The 21,573-nt window shown below is 46.7% G+C and overlaps 1 protein-coding gene across 6 annotated transcripts in view; it reads right to left on the bottom strand.

Annotated features, from left to right (window-relative positions):
* Positions 1–21,573, bottom strand: part of LOC119458485 (cytosol aminopeptidase-like) — a 210,912-nt gene that overhangs the window by 7,874 nt on the left and 181,465 nt on the right. For all 6 annotated transcript variants that reach the window (XM_049671262.1, XM_049671259.1, XM_049671258.1 and 3 more), the window contains exons 10-13: positions 20,316–20,404; positions 6,914–7,016; positions 4,522–4,601; positions 2,261–2,410 (exon numbers count right to left, since the gene is read on the bottom strand). In XM_049671262.1, coding sequence (XP_049527219.1) covers positions 2,261–2,410; positions 4,522–4,601; positions 6,914–7,016; positions 20,316–20,404 — 422 coding nt within the window. The remainder of the gene's footprint in view (positions 1–2,260; positions 2,411–4,521; positions 4,602–6,913; positions 7,017–20,315; positions 20,405–21,573) is intronic.

Genomic DNA, 21,573 nt, shown 5'->3' with positions numbered 1-21,573 from the left:
TTTTTGGGATGCATGAGGCTAGTGCTTTAGTCGGCTACACACAAAGCCCTTCCGTCGCGAATGTATATAAAAAGCACCCTTTTCGACACTCTGCAAGGTGCGTAAAAGGGGCTCTGCGTATTGTTAGCACAGAAGTAATGGAAACGACCTTGCTGGGGGGCTTCTGAATGTAGGAAATTAGGCATCAGGTCATGTGGTCGAAACAAAACTGGTGTCAGCAGTGCATACAACTCTAATTTCTATGCACATGCACATGGTCCGGGGTAGCTTACAAAATCACTGCGGCTTCTTCGAGCAGTCTGGCCTTGCCACCCGGCTGTTTCACGCAACCTAACAGTGCAGGTGTATGGGGACAGTGACAGACTTTCTTGAGAAAGTCACTCCATAAATGAATTGTCTTTCTTTCTTTTTACTTAGTCGCTGTGTTGTAAATATTTCATTTTTACTCTACAATTTCTACAAACCTTTACCACCCCCTCTCCTACACTGCTGACCACTGTTCTTGGTGCTGAGCCATGCTCCCTCAAGGGCTACAGAAGATTGTGCCAACCTTTCCTTTTCTCATAACGAACCACTTATTAGCACCAGTGCTCAGGCGCCAGCAGACTGCGCTAGACAGTTACTGCGGTCCTTAGCAATTTCCTTCCCTTTCTTTTATTTATCTATTTATCTGTTTATAAGTACAAAGCTATATTTATCATTTCAAGCCCTAGAACCTTTGTTTAGCGGGCCCATACTTTGCAGAATGCAAAAAAAAATTCAGAAAAAAAATACAACACACTAGGCAGAAAAAATAACAAAACTAGTTGACAATCAACGTCACTCAAGGTTCTGCGCGAGCACTGGTCTTCAGGCCATCTGCCGAGACAGCGTTCGAAGCAGCGGTCCGCACTCACATGACAGCCACGTCAACAGTGGCAGTGACGAACCACTAATAGCCACCATCATCAGCACTGGCCATTTTACATAACGAAAGGTTCGACCGAGTCATTGCTGAAAGTATCAGTGGGGAGAAGGCCACCACATGCAGGAACAAAACAACAATGGTACCGGGCAAAACTTCTGAAAAGAAGGGGGCCTCGAGGGAGCAACAGGGTCATATCGAAGCATGCTGTGACAGCGAAGAGCAGATTTCCCCCCCTTTTTCCAAACATGACCGAGTGGCGTCGTCTGGTGGGAGAATCTGAACTACACGCAAGATGGCGGCTGTGATACCTTCACCTCAAGCGCAAGTGGGGAGGGGTGGGGAGTGGGGGGTAGGTTGGCGCATGCCTCCTTTTCTAGCCCAGCCGTGGCTGCACATGGCTATCGCAGCGTGACTGACTTAAGGAGCCCGTACCGAGATGGTGCGCCATCATGTCTTCCCGTGCGTTTAGTGCTGGAAGTTGGGTAATATCGTGTTTTAAAGGCACGTTGAAGTGAGAGGCAGACGAAGCATTTGCTCTCTACTGCCGGCACTTTTCATGATAACGTTGTCCCACTGCGGGCAACACCAACAGTCACGGGGCAGGAGTGGACGTGAAAGTGTGGCTGGCTTCGTTTCATACCACCAATTTGAAGATATCGTCCACACAGCATGAAACTGTATCTTTTGTAGGCAGCTCTAATGTTCGAAAGTAATTTTATTTCTCATCAAAACTAGTCTTTTTCCGAGTGCCTGATAATGCGGAAAATTTTGCGGCCCCTTCCATGTAAGAAAAATCCGTCGGCGCCTGTGTTTATTTGCATAAAACATTAAATTTCAATATAACAAAATTTCCATTAATGAAGCAAATTGAAATTTTACATACATCATTATATCGAGGTTTATTGTATAATAAGAAATGCTGTAATTTATATATTTTCATCTTCTTAAGGACGATGTGAACAAGCAACTTGCTCTACAGTTGGGGATAGTCACTCACTCACTACTATTATTTCTGTGGGCTACGTGCTCACTCTTACTGATGTGCACTCACTCTCTTTCCTAGTCACTCATGTTTCTAGTGATGCTAACCAACAGTCACTCATGTTCATAGTCGCTTCCATTCACACTTACCAGCACCCACACATACACACGACCGACTTTCATTGACACTGGCATTGACCTGCACTCACTCCCATTCGCACTCACGTCCGCTGACACCCTTCGCCACTCACTAATTCTTACGCCTGTGAAGTGAGTCTGTAGCAAGTACGAGTCAGTCTACTCGTGAGCGAGTGTGCTGACCTGTGCAAAAAATAGACAAATACAAAAAGCTACGTTTTAAAAGGAACAGACCTTGAGGAAAGCTGCGGCTACACAGGAACCTCCCGCTCCGGCCTGCTTGGAGATGTTGTTGATGTCTGCAACGGTGGTCTTGGTCATCTGCTTGTGGTACAGCTCAAACAGGGGCATGCGCCACACCCGGTCACCTGTCACATGGCCTGCCTGCACAGCACCAGAGTTACAGCATCACACTATGGGGTGAGCCCACTGTTGTTCTCCCACCAAGGAATCACGAATACCCAGTTGAGCACAAGACAGTGCTGCGGCATTGTGCTAGAGCATTATACACTGAGCATACTGAAGCAGTACCTGTCATCAGAAGTATAGACAGCTGGCCAAATTGGTGTGGTTGCATTCTAGAAAACTGCACAGTTCGAGACAATGACAAGGACGAGCGCAGACTCACTATAATTCAAATGAAATGTCAAAATGATGAGTCTGTGCTTGTCCTTGTCAGTATGGTTGTTCTTACACTTGTCATATGTGCAGTTCTCAAGGATAACTCCCAGTCTGACAAAAAATACATTCCCCACTTTAGTTCTAGAGCAACATGTTCAAGCGTTCTAAAAAAGTAGACCCAAAAGAAAATACACCCAACAGTTTCTCCCCAGTGTTGCAGGAGTGCATATCCTACTGCCCTGGAAGAACTGCTTTTGATGTTTGGAAAGAGCATATGCAGTCTCTTGAAACATCACATGTTGCAAGAGACTGCACCTAAAATGAAAAGAAAGAAAAAAAAACAAATAAAGGAACGAAAGCAAGGAGCAATTATATGCTACAAGTGCTACAGGAAAACAGAAAGTAGCCACATGCTCAAGCACCTTCTACCCACAAAAATAATTCTCTCCTGCTATCCAAACAAATGATGAGGAGCCACATTGCTCCTCTTCCCTCTCGCCTATTGCAGCAAACAAATTTTCTCGGCAATGGCACAGGAGAGACTTGAGGCAGAAATTAGGTGCATTGCAATGCCTTTTATTGCCTGCATGCAGGCATCTTTATAGTGGCAGAAGGGAGTACTGTTTTGCCTGGATTCTTTCAAGAAAATATGAACAGAATGATCACTGTGATAGCAGATTACAGATACAACACAAGGCATTAACACCTTTGCACGCTTTTAAAAGCCTTGGCATCTGCTATGCAGTGCAACGAATTTGCAATGCCTTTATTAAAAATAGTCGGAGGTGAGGATAATGTATTAACCCATTTGCTTCAGCCCGGCGCTCAGTCGGCCACACTAGAAAAGTCAAAAGTGCAGGTGGCCGGCACTGTGCCAGCTACTTTAAGGTGGATGTTTTGACAAGCTTTACACGGATGGCAGCAAAGTGCAGGCTATTTTCCAGTTGTTTTGGGTTTTGCACACTAGATCAACATACTTGTCTACACTTTCATCAGCGGCCATGTTTTAAGCAATGGAAAACTTCCCACTCACAAGACCCATCTCTGTTGTTGTAGCCACTGCAACTAGAGTACCAGGCTCGAAAAAAGAGTACAGGCTACCGAGTAGGTGCATTTTTTTTCAGCACATACCACCGAAAACTGTGTAGCAGAACCACTCGAGGCTATGCTTAGTTTTCAAGGGCCTAGTCCAAAAGTCTAAGAGGCATTCCGAGCGCAAAAAACACATCGGTACACTCCGCATCCCTGCACGTTGTAAATTTCTTTTATGCTCACTTTCAACTTTTTTTACTCATCTGATGCGCAAGCCTTTTGTGAACAAAAATGACGAGCGATTTTGTAAATGTGATATCTCAAGCAGATTTTAGAGCAATTTTCTTACAATGAGGAACATGCTGAGGAGCGAAGCAGGAAAATGTGCCATGGAACACCAGGCATGACGGAGCACTGAACAGGCAGAAGCAAAAGGATAAAGAAGCATGAGCAGGCTCTCATTTTAAGTTTCTCTTTCAATTATGGCTTTCGGTAGTGTCATATTTTGCAAAACTGCATATTCTATGTTTGTTTTAAATGTTGAAACCTAGTGAGAATGTAAGAGATTGACAGATTTCCAGTATTCCGGCATGTCATTGCTCGAAAACATAACATAATGTGCAAGATTTACACGATATGTTAACTTTTAGCCGCCTTCAAATTAATTTTGTTGCTTGCTGTTAAAAACTGCTACAAATTCTAAATGTCTCTAACTTTCAATAAAAGTGATGGCCCCATCTTTACTAAACTAAAAAAACCCCGAAAGCATTTAGCAACACATCTAGCAGCTGCTTACATTGGGTCACCTGGCAGCATTGGGGACCCCGCTATTTTTTTCTCACCTCATGCAGCAGGTTCCAGAGGGCATTGGAAGTGCAGAAGACGCCCGTTGCACCTGCACCCAGTGCAACTGCCATGGCACCTGCAAAGTGCAGAAGGCAAAGCAAAATTGAACTTCTATTGCAGTCGACCTTTCCAAATGTCATTTAAGAAATTAGCATTAAGTTTAGTGCTTGCTTATTTTCTTTTTGTATTGTGCATTGTAGGCTCCCGGCAAAGCATTTAGTAAGGGAGAAGTACAGCACTGTCGAGTGCTAAAGGGGAACACATTTAATGTGTGGCTCTGATTTTACTGGCTGTGATTCAAAAGATCTTAATGTTTATATTCTCACCATTTTGAAGTTGTACCAGCTCCTTCTTCAAGGGTGAGGTCGGTAAAGCCAGAAGTGTTGCTTTTAAACTTTTTTCAAGCGAAGCTTGTATACGCTAGCTTGCGCCGGCGATGTGACGCTAGAAAAACCAGCTGCTCTCAGAGCTGCACAGGTGGTCGGCACACGTTCGTCGTCATCGTTCTCTGCTTCCACAGCTGGCTGCGTTGCCTCTAATCATTCTAGCGTAGAATTTCACTTCTCTTCTGTCGTCGTAATGGGGAGGCCGCGTTTACAGGGGTATGAGCCATTGCTTAAGGGGCCATGAGTCATTCATTGTCTTACGTAACGGACAGATTTAATTTTGAAGAAATTTCATAGAAATCTCGCTCGGGAAAGAGCTCATCGTTGACGTGCCGATTCTAGCATGAGGGCTTCCGAAACCCAGGCGAAATGTCAGCGAAGAGCCGCGGACCCCGAGTTGAGGGAGCGCAATGTTGAGGCCAAACGTCAGCAAAGAGCCACCGACCCTAAGTTGAGGGAGCACGATGTTGAGGCCAAACATCAGCGTTGTGTAGCCCTCCCGGAACCGAACAATGGTGGTGCATGCCTCAGCAACGCTAGCATCAACTTCCCTGGTGCGATGGCCAGATTTCAACGCGAGTTTCTCAACCAGAACTTCGGCACCAGCTGCAGTGCGTGTGACCGGTTGTTCGAGCACAACGTGGTATTCGTCAGTGCAATTCGTTCAGAGGAACACCGAAGAAACAGAAGACAAGCTTTGCTTACCCCCATTTCCTCAACAGGGGAGGGGCTACTAATTCTTTATTTTGTCCCCACTACATCTGGACTGTGGTGTGGTGAATTCCTTCACCATACAAAGGTAGGAGGGTCCCTTAAAATGATCATTTGGAATTCCTCTTTGTCTGCTGCATGTGCCATGACTCCAAAAAGAGGTGTCGTGCAGAATTTCTCTCAGCTTCTAAGATGATTGCAGCACCAGGGCCAATTATTTCTGTGGTCATAAGTTTCCAAGTGCTCGGCAACCGCGCTGTGTACACGATTGAAGTTCTGAAGGTTGTTGGTGTTTGATGGACATGCTCCGGGAGATAATTCATCTTGCCAGGTTGACAGGGCAGCTGGGTAGGGTCAGCCCCGCTGGTGCGGGGACAAAAGCCAAAAAAAATTTCTGCGGCTTAGCTCAGCTAACCCTGAATATGCAAAGCGAAAGCTTGGTTTAGCCTGGTTAAGTCTTTGGTTAGCCTTCAATTTAGCTGTAATTATTATACTTAGGTATACACTCACCTATATAAGCCAGGTATAAATTATAAGCAAGTCCAAGCGTCCAAGTCCAAGTCCAAGCGTTTTTGCAAGCTGAACGGCCAGCTCCTCCTCAGTCTCCGACGCTAGCTTCGCGCACTTGGCATTCCGGACCCTCTCCAGAGAAGCAGTTCGCCAGGCGAAAAATGGGTGTCCGACGCCGGTAAGACAGCGCGGGGTGGTCAGACCATAGAGAAAGAAACGCTGCCAGCCAGCTGCGGCGGTTGCTAGGCAACGGCCCAGCTCGCGGTGCTGCCACCGGCCACAGCGAAACGGCGAAAATGCGGACAGTGTAACTTTCGCTACAAAAAGGTTTAAAGCAGCGCAGCTAGCTCTACAGACCTCACTCCTGCAGAAGCAGGCAGTATAGATTTGAAATGTTGGAAATTTAAAAATTGAAATCTTTCAGTTGGTGTCAAGCTCCACCCTACCGATCAGTTATTCCCAACCAGACAGATATCTGTTGAATGTTCGCCTTGAACTGCACAGGTGTGCAGAATGGTGCCAGCAGCAGCACCTAACACAAGTCATCTGCTGCAAAGCTAGGCGATTGTACAGCTGTCCAAAAGGAAGATTCGTACGTGTTTGTGGGAATTATGGCAACTTCATATTTTTCTGCACTTCTGTGGTCCTGCACATGTCGTGGAAGCAGACCCTCCCCTCCTCTCTCCCTGTGCAGGCAGCCAGGTGTTTCTCTACCGACAGCACTACCCTCCTAGGAAGCAGTCACCCAAGTCGAGTTTCTAGCTAGTCGAAAACATCCTACCTGTGAGGGTGGCAATGTCCACAACTGCCTTGGGGTTGAAGGTGTCTGCATAGCAGAGTGCGTCAGCCAAGATAAGGCGCCCTTCCGCATCTGTATTGTCCACCTGTGCAAACAAAATTAGAAGAGGCAATTAATAAAGCCAAATACTTGACACAGAATAAAGCTGAAAAGGACAGAGATTGGTTTACAGAAAGCTTAAACTCTTGCCAGGTGACCTTTAGGGCATGAAAAATTTACACAAACTTGATTACTTATACATTTTCCCAACACCATCATTCATTCCAATAAAATTATGCATAACAATTACTAAAATTTCAAAAACATGCACTGTTAAACTTTTTGGGCTCTATGATGTGCCCTAACTTTGCCACTGTCTCCTTGACAACAAAAGTACTGAAAAAATCTGCTTTTAGATAACCTCATGTCATAGTCTAGTCAATCCAGCAGCCAGCAACCTCAGGCTGACGCCAAATCGCGTGACAAACCAGGCCAAGCAACCAAGCCTGCTTTTACATCTTGTCTGTCATGTGCGTGCAGTGTTTATCGCTGGATGCGTTAAAGGGACCCTGAAACGATTTTGACGATTTTGTACAAACGTACTGAATCGTTAGAGTAGGTCCTTCTGATCATTAATTGACGCATCTAAGCACTCCACATAAAGCGTGTAATGTATTATAAGGTTTTAAAAAGGTACATCGCTACCGATCTCAGCACGCCAATCGACTGAGTTTTGTGACCTAGTGACGCGATTTGACCATAACACGTCAGTAGGGCCAGCTATTCGATTGGCTGCCCAGGGCGCGTCATCGATAATTTTTCCAACATTATGGTGAAAAAATGTTGTTCGTAATAGTTTAGATGTTAGTTCATTTGTTTCTATAAAAAGAAAGTAATAGAAAGACATATACACTACACTAAAAGCACTTCCAGCCCACAGCAAGTGTCGTCTGCTTGTGTTAAAACGTGCTGCGTGTTGACGAGAGTTGCGCGGTCAGTGTCGGTCTTGTTCTTTCTTTTTGCGAGCACCATGGTTCGCCCTTGTTGCGTTGTGGGCTGCAGACGGAGCGATCGACGACATGTCAAGCTGCGACATTGCGCCCCGCTGCAAGGCAGCAGACGAGCGGAGTGGCTGCAGCGCATCAAACTGTTGGTATCCAAACGGCGCCAGCATCTACGCGTTTGCGGCCGTCACTTCACATTGAAGGATTGCCCCAATAGAGTTTAACGTGTCCGATATTCAGGTAAACGCAAACGCAAGTGTACTGGCCATTTTACCACGTTTTACGTGATAAACAGAGGTGCAAACGTGAACTGCTTGCACGGTGCCAGCCACCTGGCGGCACAAAGCTCAACCAAACACACAGCTAATATAGCAGTAACCAAGTTTTTTCTATTTTGCTGCTGGCTCAAGTTTTCGGCAGGAGCGTAATCTTGAACACATTGTCTTTTTATATGTTCAAAATGTTTTGCACTTGGTTACAGGAATATTAGCTCGGTATTTGGCTGGTTAAGCTCTGCACCACCAGATGGCTGGACCGTGCATGCCGATCAGGCCGCTCACATACGTTACGAAGCTCCTTCATCACAGCGGTATGGAGGGGCTTTAGCTTACGCCTCAGCCTATCCAAACACCCAGCTCGCCTGTGGTTACCGAAATACCGGACATGCTCGGCGCTGCAACAGAACGCTCGCAACGCACGCTGCTTGATCGCTCTCGCTGGGGATCGACGGCCGGGCGGCTAGCGGAGAGGTTGGAGAGCCTTCGTGCGCTGGCTCCAAGACAACCAGAAGTACACGACAACCCGACACAACATGACGTAGAGCCAGCGAAGGCGGAGCTTAGCCACAATCACTCGGCGAACAAGTTGAGGAGGAAATGCATGGCTAGGGAGGAGGGTAACTTGTAATCATCCGTAGCTCTCTTGATATAAGACGCTGCACTTAAATTGTGGCGCGAATGTTTTACTGTAGCTGTACCCTACGCGTCTACAAAATTTATCCGAAACGTTTCAGGGACCCTTTAAATACAAGCATTGTCTTGGGTAGCTATCAGACACTGCCCCAGCCATTAATTTTTGGCATTCCACATTGTTAGGCAGCTCTTAATGACTCCTACACCTCTCATTATCTGAACAAGGGCAGTGGTAAACTAACGCACATACAACCAGACAGCAACGAAAGCAAGGATTGCCACAGCCATACGACTACTGGACGACAGCCAACCTACATTTGTATAGGCTGGTTGCATTAGAGTGGCTAAATTTAAAGAAACATTGAAGAGAATCACCAAACTTGTTAAGACTGGTCAAGTATTCTTTAAAACTGTATCTCACGGCATGAAGTTGATGACTAGAAAAAAAAAAAGAATTTGTCAGCCCTTCCACTTAGTGAAGATAACCAGCAAAGCTGAAATGCACGGCGCCATGTTAATCGCATCTAATGGTTTTTGTGGGTCAATGGAGCAGACAACTACTGCGATCTGCAGTCAAGGATGGGAAGTAGCTAACGCTTTGGTTGGTGGCCGCTCGTGGAGCAATGGGGGAGAACCAGTCAAGTGCGTTGAGTGTGAGCGGTGTTGGCGCATAGCCTTGATGCTCAGCCCCAAGTGAGCGGCAAGTTTCACTCTGCCGACATCATATCCTGGCGTCGGTCACGTGCAATTGCACGTGAGCTTTATGTGCCTGAAGGTTTAGATGCGGTAGTTGAGCGCTCGAAAAAAAAAAAAAAACATTCGTTAGAAGTCTTAAAAAACTAGGCAATAGGAAGACGACAAAGCAGATCTCGGGCCACTAGAGACCCACCAGGTCGACTTGCGTCGGCATCTTGAGGTGCGATGATTAACGCAATGCATCACATTATGTAGACGTCAACTACTGTTGAGACTGCAAAACTTATTTACTACTCTAGAAAGAAAATTGACTGATACAGCTCAACTTAATTTCCACTTTAGTGTCCCTCTAATGCAAGAGGCGCACCTGACGATGCAATGTTTTTTTTTTTTCAAAAGAGTGCATTAAGACAAGAGCCTCTAACTGCTGATGCACAAGATAATTGTACCCACTGTTGTGGATTGGTGGCTATGCTGCTGCGCTGCTGCTGAGAATTTGATCCCAGCAGCGGCGGCTGTGTTCCTATGGGATCGAAATGCAGAAATGGTTGTGTACCAGCTTTTGGATGCACGATAAAGAACCCCAGGTGGTCAAAATTAATCCAGGAACCCGCCTGATGGCGTCCTTTGTAACCCGCTGGGCAGCTTTGGGATGTTAAACCCCCCCAGTTTAATAAGAAAACTGCAGCCATACACGTGAAGTAGAAGTTTTGTACAGTAGGATATACGCAGTCTCATACATTAGCGATGTCCTCCAGCGTTGGATCACTGGTCAAGGTGTTCGTAATGCTGAAGGATCACCATGCTGACAACACGATGCTCAGAAGCCCAGGATTGCCCTAGCAAGCCATAGCACATGTATCTGGCGATCTAGCGGCAGATTGCAATGATGGGCTGCGCTACGGCGTTAGCACTATTCCCCTTAAACCCTTTGGTGCCCAATCCAAAGTGCAACACATCCCATTTCTATTTCAGTAAGACATCAGCAGGCTTTAAATTAAAGTGGTATGTATCGGTGATATGTCGCTTAACATTTACTAACTTTCAAAATTTATATTAGACAGAAATAACAACATGCTAATTAATTATTTTATTTAGAATAATTACAATTCCTATGGTAACTTGGCTTTTTGAGAATCAAATTTTATTACTATATTTCAGATATAGTGCCTTCATCTCGCTGCTATTGTTCCTTTGAGGACATGTTATGAACACAGAACTTCTGAATCGGAGTTCATAAGAAGTTGAATCACTGCATCACTCAAAGAATACACAGGCTTTTTGTGCCGACCAGCCACATTGGAAAACAAGAGACGCTAGCAACACCAACAGTTGGTCAGCTTTGTTGCGCCATCTGTCAGATAAAAACAAAACCTAGCATAAAATTTCAGTTCAACCAATTTCTGAGTAGATGGCCCAATCTGTCTACAGTTGTTTCATGTTCCCGAATCATCTTGGGCATGGCCAGGGGTGTGCATCAGCGGCCAGATGTGTGTGCTCGAGCAGACTCATCTAAACAGGTTAATGATGCTTTTGATTCCTCCAGGTCACATGATCTGACCAGCACTCATCTGCAGGTTTGCTATTCATTAAGTTTGTTTGTGCACTTACTGAGAGGATCGGAGAAGGCTTGCGTGTAGTTAGACCACACCCCAAACAGAATTCCTACAGTGCTACCTAAACTCCCGGTGACATGTGCTGTCTCAAAATGTGAAAGGTGTGTCAAAATAAACCTCAAATGCTAACTACAGCTTAGACCACTTATAACGTAACCATTTATACTGCAGAACTGGCTACAATGCGGCCTTTTGTGGCTCCCATTTACCTTCCCATAGAACTCCATGTATATGCACACCACTTATAGTGCAGCCGCGCGAGACGAAATACCGGTCATAATGCGGCTTCCGTGGGAAAATCCCACCGACAAGCGTGGTAGCGAGCATGCTTCTCAACAAGGTGCACCCACCAATAGAAGAGGAGAGCAATGAGGGTGATGCGGAGGAGGAGCAGGAGAAGCAAAGCGAACAAACGAAAAAACAAAACAAAAAACAATGGTCGCAGCACGTTTCGGGCGCACTTTGGTTGCCGAGGTGATGGAAAAGCCTTTTACTGGACTGCTTATCAGCGGTGTGCTTTGCACTGAATGCGGCTTCAGTTTCTGTGCCCCTGTTGGGATGCGCGTTGTGAAGTGCAGATATTACGCGTGCAACACTCTCAATTTAAGCAGTGTTCCGCAAATTTAGTTTGGAGTTATTAGGCATTGTGCATCTGTGAGCTTCTGCCATTTGTACCAGTGCGTGCACATGCAAACTTGGTAGTAGTTACTGTGGCTGATCACCCGAGGAACCAAACACCGCTTCCTGCGCGTTGCTGTCAGTTCAGGCCATGCGCATGATCACACGCATAGTCTACATGTAATCATCTACAGGTACGAACATATCAAGGGCGAGCTTCCCACGACGGTATGCCGCCCAACACCCCTGTCGGCTAGGCCTAAAAAGCGCAAATTTCAGTCGCCATCATTCCTTTTTGTAAATGGTTACTTTGTCTGCTTCATGCAAAAACTGTGGATACTTCGACATTAACCTATACCTGCCAAGTTCGAAGAAACGAAATCCGGGAGATCTTCTGATTAGGGGGGGGGGGAGGTCGTTCCACATCCCCCCCCTCCCGACGTCTATATATTCAATTACTGGCAGGAGAACTTCCTTACAATTTTATTTACAGATATCCAAATGACCATATGAACACCAATGTCTCACTTTTGCAAGCATTTCGTTGTTGCTAATTCTGCCTTCAAAAATTAATTTAATTCTCGGGTCTTACATCCCACAACCACCATCTGATTATGAGGCATGCCGTAGTGGGGAACTACGCATTAATTTCGGACCACTTGGAGTTCTTGGGGCACCTAAATCTAAATACACGAGTGTTTTCTGGATTTCGCCGCCAACGAAATGCGGCCGTGCTGCGGAGATTTGATTCCCCGAACTCGTGTTTAGCAGCGCAATGCCAAAGCCACTAAGCAACCATAGCTGGTGCTCAAAAATTCTCCAGATAATGTTTGATTGTAAGAAATTTCATTTCTATCAAATTTTGCGAGGATGACGTTTCCCAGAGTCTTATACAAGTGACACATGGACGAGCGGCACTGCTTCCTCATATTTTTCCCGATGTTAAATTGCCGCTCACACTCTGCATTGCTCTGCGGTATCAACAAAATACCCAACGTCACTCTTCAGCTGAGCACTACATTAAAAATACTTGAAGATACTTTTTGCACTAGCGGTCCTTGCTTTTAAAGTCATGACAGACCGTAGGGCACCAAGTTGGGCTAGTTGGTTGAAGTTCATATTAGAAAGATTTTAACTGCGCTATGAACAGAGACAAAGGAGGACGAAAAAGACAACACGTGCGCAGTCCGGTGGAAAAACAGAGCCCGTTGCAAAAGGAACATACTGCAGTAGTGCACCAAGTTGGGCTAGTTGGTTGAAGTTCATATTAGAAAGATTTTAACTGCGCTATGAACAGGGACAAAGGAGGACGAAAAAGACAACACGTGCGCAGACCGTAGGCCTATGCAATGCCAGAGCGACTGACGCCGAGAAGAACGATGGAGAGTCTAGTGTTGCTAGTTGCGGAACGCAGCATTCGCTCGCTAGCTTCATGAGACTAGGGTCACTAGGGCACCCAGCAACCCCGTCAGCGTAAAGTCTCCACGGTTAACGAAATAGTGCATGTACAGTCGACGTCCGATTTCCCGGACGCCCGAAATTCCGGACATGCCTGATTTCCCAGACTCATCTGTGGCACCGTCAAGTTCCCCATAGAGTCAATGTATTAAAAAGTCCGAAATTCCGGACGCTTATAACCTTTGCCATCCGATTTCCCGGACTTTTTACTGTTAACCACCGACCGAAAGTCACCACCGACGCCGCCATTTTGGCTGTTTTCATATCCTCGAACCCACCATACTCGCATCGCAGGTGTGGCCAGCAGCACCGCCGCACCGCGCCGCGGCTGCCGTAACCTCGAAACCGCACGTGTCAATCCGTTACCAGCCGTAGCTTAGCCAAGCCAAACCTCACTGTGTTCGTTCGCGTGTTGTTTTGTCAGCTCTGCGGTCGTGTCTGCGGTTGATCGTTTGCTGCTGCGCGCTATCTTCAGTGATCACGTTTCCCGACCTTCAGCATCCACCGAGTTCCTAGCTGTTTCGTGCTGCGCTTTTCGTCGAGCGGATTCGCCGTTTACAGCGATGGCACCGACTGCTCCTTCGTCTTCGTCCGCGCCTTCCAACAAAGTGCCATCCGCGAACTGCCCTCCGTGGACAAACTGACGAAGTGACGAACTGCCATCCGCGGACGTTGCCTTCGACGATCTGCGCGCTGCCGGCGTGTCGATTCGAGCCGGGATAACCTTTGAGGGCTTCGCCGACGCTGACAAAGACCTCGAGCTTTGTGCGGAGTTGACCGATGACGAAATCATTCGTCAAGTTACGGAGGATTCCGACGACACCGAGAACGAAGAGCCAGCTCCTACACAGCCAACGAGCTCGGAGTTGACGCGAGCACTGATGACACTGTCATCGGTGTACAGCAGCAACATGACGTTGACTGAAATTGAGGCAGACATGATCGCGGGCAAGCGGACCGTGCAAAAGAAAATAAGCGACTTCTTTGCGCCCAAGTGCTGACCTATGAGGTAGCGCCGGCCACGTCGTTATTTCTTTTTTTTTTTTTCTAACGGCTCTTTTCAGAGCCACCTAAACGATGCATTGGCTGAATAGCAATGAGAATCTTGTACTCCGGCCGTGACCCTCTCCGTCAGCGAAAAATACCTACCAAAAAGGTGCGTTTTCACGTGCATTCGTTTTTCCGGACTGCCCGATTTTCCGGATGTTTTCGCGGTCCCTTGAGGGTCCGGGAAATCGGACGTCGACTGTATAGGGTTTCCCTACTACTTTCTTAGGAATGTTTTGCGCGATCAACTTCCAACTGGATTGAATCGAGTTGGATTCTATTTGCCAATGTGGCCTGACAAAGCGCTAAACGCGGATAGAAACGGGACACTACTGCAATTTCCGGGAGATTTTCCGGTCAACCGTACAACCGGAAGAAATGGTCCAAATCCTGGAGTCTCCCGGGTAATCCGGAATCCATATGAACAGAGGCTCGGGATCGCATTGATTGCGCACCTCGTCTGAATCGCATCTCGTCGTCTGCTACAAAAGACGCCATCTACAAAGAACGCCATCTGTGCATCATGGCTGCGCCCTTGCGGTCCACGATTTCAATACATGGGGGCTATGGGAGAGTAAACAGGTGTTAGAAAAGACCTTGTTATATCCAGTCCTACACTATAAGTGGTTACGTTGTAAGTGGTCTGTGCTGTGCTTGGCAAATCAAAAGCCAAGAGGTGTCGTACTCATCCAAGATAACAGGGTAGATACCACGTATGATCCCATGAAGAAAAGCTATATATGGGTACTCAATATCCTTTCATGTATGCACGCAATGTTTGTATAGTGAAGAAAAATAGTGTACTGGGCGAGTTAAGTGCAGATTTGCAATTTACAGCACAAAAAAGATATGGACACGCATGTGACATGCATTGCATAAACCTTTAGCTGAAACACAGCACTCGTGTTGTCCCCACTTTTCCTATCTCCCGTCCTTTTTGCAATAATGCTGGCCCCTCCCCACTTATAATTCCTTTTCGGGCCTTTGGCATGCCTTAAATGAACATTGACACAGCATCAGTATCATGTTTTACAAACGCTAGTTGTAATGCAGACACTTTCTCATGCCTTAAGACCATTGCAGTTCATGAGCTCTAAGTACGCAGTTTTTCCTGCAAGAAAACGTACTGACATACACCTCCACCTTTCTTCTTGATCATGCATCACAAGATCAAAAATTCAGCAAAGCCGAAATATAGTGATAAATACTGAACAATATAGAGAGAAAAGATGGTATACTAGTAGGATACAACTTAAAAAAACAGCAGTTGGCAACAAAGGCACACGGAGCGCGCGACGTTGTGTTACTCCGCCAGCCAATCGCAGAAGCAAACAAAATCGTCGTCATGCGACCTTTCCTTAACAGCGTCGTACTTGATACGACTGTACTTGTCGTACTTGTCCATTCCACTATAATAGACGAGTGAAAACATATAAAATTACATGTTTACAGTCGCCGACCGTTTATTCGGACGCTGAAAATTCGGACATGCTCGTTTATTCGGACACCTTCGCGGCACCGTCACTCGTCCCATTGAAGTAATGTATAACCACGACCGATAGTTCGGACGCTCTACAGCGCGCCGTTCGATTTTTCGGACTCCGGCAGCCTAGTCAGATGCGACGTCGAACGCCACGATACGGTCACGACAAGCTGGCTGCGATGTTTACATTTTGCTAGGTTGCCAGCACTGAAAGGGCGCGCTTGCTATGGTTGGATTGCTGGTGTCTAAATCCACGCAGCACCTACAAGTGTCAGTTGCCGATCTCGAAGGCTATACTTTTGTTGGCTGCACCTATTGGTTGTCGTGTTTCGGATTTAGCCAGTCCAGTATCCATTGACTATACCGCGGCCAAACAGCAGGCCAGGCCAAGCCAAGCCAGTGTGCTTGGAAGTCGGTGCTCGGCCTTTGCGTTGTCAGTTGTTACGTGACCTAGGCCTTGTCAAGAGCCACCTTTCAAGTCTCGCTCTTTTGCTTAGTGCAGGGGTTCTCAAGTACATTCATCCCAGGGAACCCTGCTAAGCTCCATAAAGTGCCAAGGAACACCCCCCCCCCCCCCCGAATTAACCGAATGTCGAATTATCGAGGGTATCAAGAAAACAAACAAATGCTTCACTACGTCAACACGATTTTATTTACCGTATTTACACGATTGTAAGTCGACTCGAATGTAGGTCGACCCCCCCAAAATTGCATGTCTCAAAAAAAAACTTGTGTGTGTGTGTGGGGGGGGGGGGAGAGAGAAAAACCACGCGAGTGCATTTCACACAAGGGAAATCTATTGATGGGGTTGCTAAGACTACTCATCATCACTAGAGTTGGCCTCACTGGTACTGCTGCCGTCATAACTGCTGCGGTCCCACAGTACGTCGTCATCAAAAGTGAGTCCACACTTTGCGAACGACCGCACCACGACATCGCGCGGTATAGCCCCCCACGCAGAGAGGACCCACCCGCACACAGTAGCCAGAGAGGCCAAATTTTCTCGCGCTGAAGCCGCCACTGCCGCACCACACGTTCACTGACTCCAGACTTGCATCCCAATGCGCAGTTGTTAGTTTCCTCAACATGGAGGATAGCAGCCCGTTTGAACGCTGCTGAGAACGAGCGCTGAAAGTTCTTGGCACTCATGACAGGCGCGACGATTCAGCACAACAGCAGAAGTGACAGATGCGCGCGGCCGTCGAAAACAATCGTATCTCAAAGAAAAGCTCTTCCGCCAACTACCAATACCCCCCTAACGGTGGCTCTTCCGCTAGCTACCAATACCCCCCAAACGGCGGCTCTTCCGCCATCTACCAATACCCCCTAAACGGCGGCTCTTCCATGATCGATGCTCCCACAAGAGCCGTGCGCTCGTGGTGCGCGCAATCAAAATGTATGCAATACAGTAAATTATTACGCTACGCTTCTACCGTAACCATAAAAACGTAGGTGCAAAGTTGTAACCACGCCGTAGCGCCCCTGATTTCTCATTTCTCTTGCCATTACTAGCGGTACACGGTTCGGTTTCGATTCTAAGTCGACCCCCCAACATTGGATTGCCAAATTTGAAAAAATGGGTCGACCTACAATCGTGTAAATACGGTACTCAATGAATCGTCAAATCTTGTTTCTATTTAGCACAAGACCAGTGCGGAAGCTGAAATTCTCTTCATCTCATGACTGATTAGTGCTAGCAGCGGCGAAGGCCTCGCGACATCCTTCGCGGCGCGCGTTTTCATCTGAGACGCGCTTTGCAACAACGGGCGCACACCCCGATTATTTTTTCGCCACTCAGCTGCTCGCCAACAAATTGTCCGCCCATCGCGATCTAGCCGGTGCTTTTTATCTTTGACAGCTTTGCACTTAGTCAAAGCGAAACTACTGCTTGCCGCAACCGCTGCGGACGAAACCGCGGCCGCTATCGACGCAATCATGGATGGCAACCTTGCGGTTCAGAAGGCAGGCGGCTGACGCATGCACCAAGTCAAAACGAAACTACCTTTCGCTGCAAGAAGTGGGGACGAAACTGCGGTTGCTATCGACGCTGCCATGGGAGGCGACTACGCAGTTGTGAGGGCACGCAGCCGATGCGCGCATCGAGTGAAAAGGAAACTACTATTTGCCGCAACCGCTGCGGACGAAACTGCGGTGGTTATCGATGCGATCAGAGATAGCGACTACGCACTTACAGAGGCACGCGGCTAGCCGCCAACGCGGTGTTACCCGCGTTGATAAACACAAGAATAAAGGCACAATTAGGCACGAAGCGCTTCGGCGTTGCTGTCAGTCACGTGCCGCTGAGGACCACGGCGATGCGGACTGCGCCGCTTCGTTGCAGTTGGACGCTACGCCGTTCTTGCTCTTCTGTGGCGCGCATTTGCGGTGCTCCGCATTTTTTTTTTTTAATTTTACCTCCAACGTATGGGTCAGTGCGCACGCTATCGGCACCTACCCTATCTACAAATAGGAGAAAGGCACATGGTGGTAAGCTACGGCCTCCGAGATTCAAGTGCGAAAACTTAGGCGTGCTGCCCGTTCTGAGAGGTTGGGTGGCTACAAGCTGCTTGCGTATTTATTGCACAGTTAGCGCGTTGCTGTTACGCACTGTGATGTGCTTTTTGACACTCGGGCATGGGTAATGGAGATTCTTTGGATCAAGCGCACCTCGTGTTTGCCGTTTTAGACACTTGTCGAGAGCGGGACCAGAGAAAATTTATCAGTGGCTCGCGAAACCCCGAGCAGGGGCCTGCGGAACCCGTAGGTTCCGCGGAACCCACTTTGAGAACCCATGGCTTAGTGTGTTAGGCCTGATTTGCTTGTTCGATCTTGTCCAGTCGTTGCGTAGTGCGAAATGGCTCCGACCCCTCCCGTGCCATCTGCGCCCACGAGACGCGGCAATTACAAGACTCTGTCTATAGCGATAGCCAGACACTGTGGGAAATAAGGTTGACCTGATCGCGTGTAAGCGTGCATCTGTACAGTCGCGCATTGACAATTTTTTCCGTCCACTAGGACCATAAAAGTACTTTTTTCTGGTGAATCCTTTTTTTCGGACTCTCGATTATTCGTATTTCTTCGCGGTTCCCGTCGAGTCCGAATAAACGGTCGGCGACTGTATAACTTCATTTTTGTGGTTACCGCCTTATTTAGGTAACAGGGAAAGTTTGCAATACGAACTATTTGCAGCATCGCGGAGGAACAGTGGCTGGCAGTTAGTTATGAGGACGTGGGCGGGGCTTCACTGCAGACTTAAGTTGTATTCGACAATAGTAGGTAACAAAAAAATTGCTCAATAAAATACTAATAATGCAGTCCCTTTCCAAACACCAAAAGCTTCAGCAAAAACAAAAAACGGCACAAATGAAATTTTTCCCCAGAAGAAAAATACACATGAAAAAATATTTGGCACGGAGAAACCTTTTTCACTTGCATTTTTTTTTATACATTACTGGCATCAGCTGTAGGCCAGTGCAAACTACTGTAAAACCTTGTTAACTCGGATAATTCGGCGTCCCTGCTCCCGCCCTTCAAAAATGGCAGCAAACGTTTGTTAATTTGATGCAAAATTGCGTGTGCACCGGTTAATTCGGACTGGAGGCAAGCCAAGGATGGTGTCGGTTCATAATCAGCATCCATAATTGCGTCAATAACAACTGCGTTTTTGTCCGCAGCGGTTTCGGCAAACGGTAGTTTTGTTTTGACTCGATACACACGTCGGTCGCGTGCCTTCATAACTGCGTAGTTGCCATCCATGATAGCTTCGATAACGACTGCGGTTTCATCTGCAAAAGTTGCCACAGGCAGTAGTTTCTTTTTAAATAGATGTGTGCTTCGGTCACGTGCCTTCAGAATCGCAAGGTCGCCGTTTATGATCGGTCGCGGTATCGTTCGCAACGGTTGCGGCAAACAGTTGTTTCGTTTTGACTCGGTGCAAAGCTGTCGAGGATTAAGAGCACCGGCTACATCGCGACGAACAGACGATTTGTTGGCGACCAGCTCACTGGCGAAAAAATAATCAGGATGTGTGCGCGATACTGAAAAGCGTGTCTCAGATGAAGGCGGGCGCCGCGGCCGCGCTGCGAGACCCAGTCGGTCAGGCGATGACGAGAATTGCAGCTTCCGCACTGCTTTTGTGCAAAACAGAAACAATATTTGCTCATTCATTTTGCAAATAAAAGTGTACTGACGTAGTAAGCATTTGTTTATTGTTTTTCTGATGCCCTCGATAATTCGACATTCAGATAATTCGGACATTGTTTTAACTCCCTTGAGATCCGAATTAACAAGGTTTTACTGTACCACTTTCACTAAAGAAAACTTTTCACTGTGCCTGTTTTCATTAAACCAACCCTGCATAAAGTGCTGGTATGTTCGAAATTCCAACATACCCCTAGATTTAGGGATCCTGGTAAGTATTAATGACACTTCACATTCCCCAGAATCCTTACCGAGAAAGTGTTCCATTGATCAGTGCTTTTGGTTAACGTATCACTGTTCTTTTCCACAGAGCTTATGAACCTTAAAAGTGTATACAAGAAGTCAATACGCCAACAAAAGTGTGCACTTCACCTGGATGGTGGTTCCGTTCATGGCAGTGAAGACATCCCCCGGCTTAGTTGCCCTGCCACTGGGAAGGTTTTCACACAGCGGGGTAAGACCTGCGGAAGGAGCCAAGCAGTGGCCATCAAAGTACTGCACACTGGAATCACTCCATACAATGCAGTAAACTAGCCATACAATCTTGAATTTGTGTGCTTCTCTCAGGGGAAAAATGATTGGCAGCTTTTAATGAGAACAGTCAGGTTAAGAAGCTCAAAGCAAACCATGCACTGCATCGGCAGAAATGTATTGTCCCAGAGAGGAGGCAAGAAACAGCGATGGTGAGTGAGAGAAAACTGACCAATGAGTGCTCCTGGTGATTACACAACATAAGAAGAGAATTCGGGTAGAGTGCAATGTGAGACAAAGAAGAGTGCAGTCAAAAGGATGATGCCCTGCAGATGTCCCCCCACTGCAGGAGAGAAGGTGGACAAAAGATGCAAGCATGCCGAGTACGAGCGCCAGCATCCCACCAGGCAGACCGAGGTGCAATGCACAGTGGCACGAGCCCACAATTTTGCTGCTCATTGCCACGTTACTCTGTACAAGCCCGGAGCAGAATCGAACGTTCATGCAGTCAAAATCCATTAATTCAACTTTTGACGGGATCTTAAAAATTGGTCAAATTATCCACCTGGTCAAAAGGAAGAAGATGCAGAAAAAATGCTGAAGCATACTGCTAATTTATTTCACAATACAGTCGAACCCGAATATATATCAAACCCACATATAACGAATTATTTTTTATAATGGACAGCAGTAAAATCCCATTGAAAATTTTTTATACAATTTTTATTTGATATATCGAAATACCTATACATCAATCTTTTTTGTGATCCTCTTGTGATTCAATATTTCCAGGATCCACTGTATTTGCCCAATTTTTGAACAGCCCCCAAATCAAACGCGCACCCACTTTCTATGTGTTCAAAGCAAAAAAGCTATTGTAGAAATGACATTAGAGCTCCTAAACAAAGTATTATTCTGACACACAGGATTTTATTGCTAGAAAAATGTTGCATGCCTCTAACTTTGACAAGAGAAAAAAAAGTGAAACCAGTTAAGTTTACCTTTACAGAATAGATTTATTTACACCTAATGTCTATCGTCATAACTCTCAGACAGCACTTTATCGCTGCCTATGAATTACAACATGTCCTCCGTGCGGTCCATTGGGCATTTTGATATTCTGTATTTCTGAAATGACTAAGCAACAATCACAAATAGG

This window comes from Dermacentor silvarum, chromosome 7, assembly GCF_013339745.2.
Source record: "Dermacentor silvarum isolate Dsil-2018 chromosome 7, BIME_Dsil_1.4, whole genome shotgun sequence".
NCBI lineage: Eukaryota > Metazoa > Arthropoda > Arachnida > Ixodida > Ixodidae > Dermacentor > Dermacentor silvarum.
The sequence above is the reverse complement of the archived record's forward strand: the minus strand, read 5'-3'. Positions and strand labels throughout refer to the sequence as shown.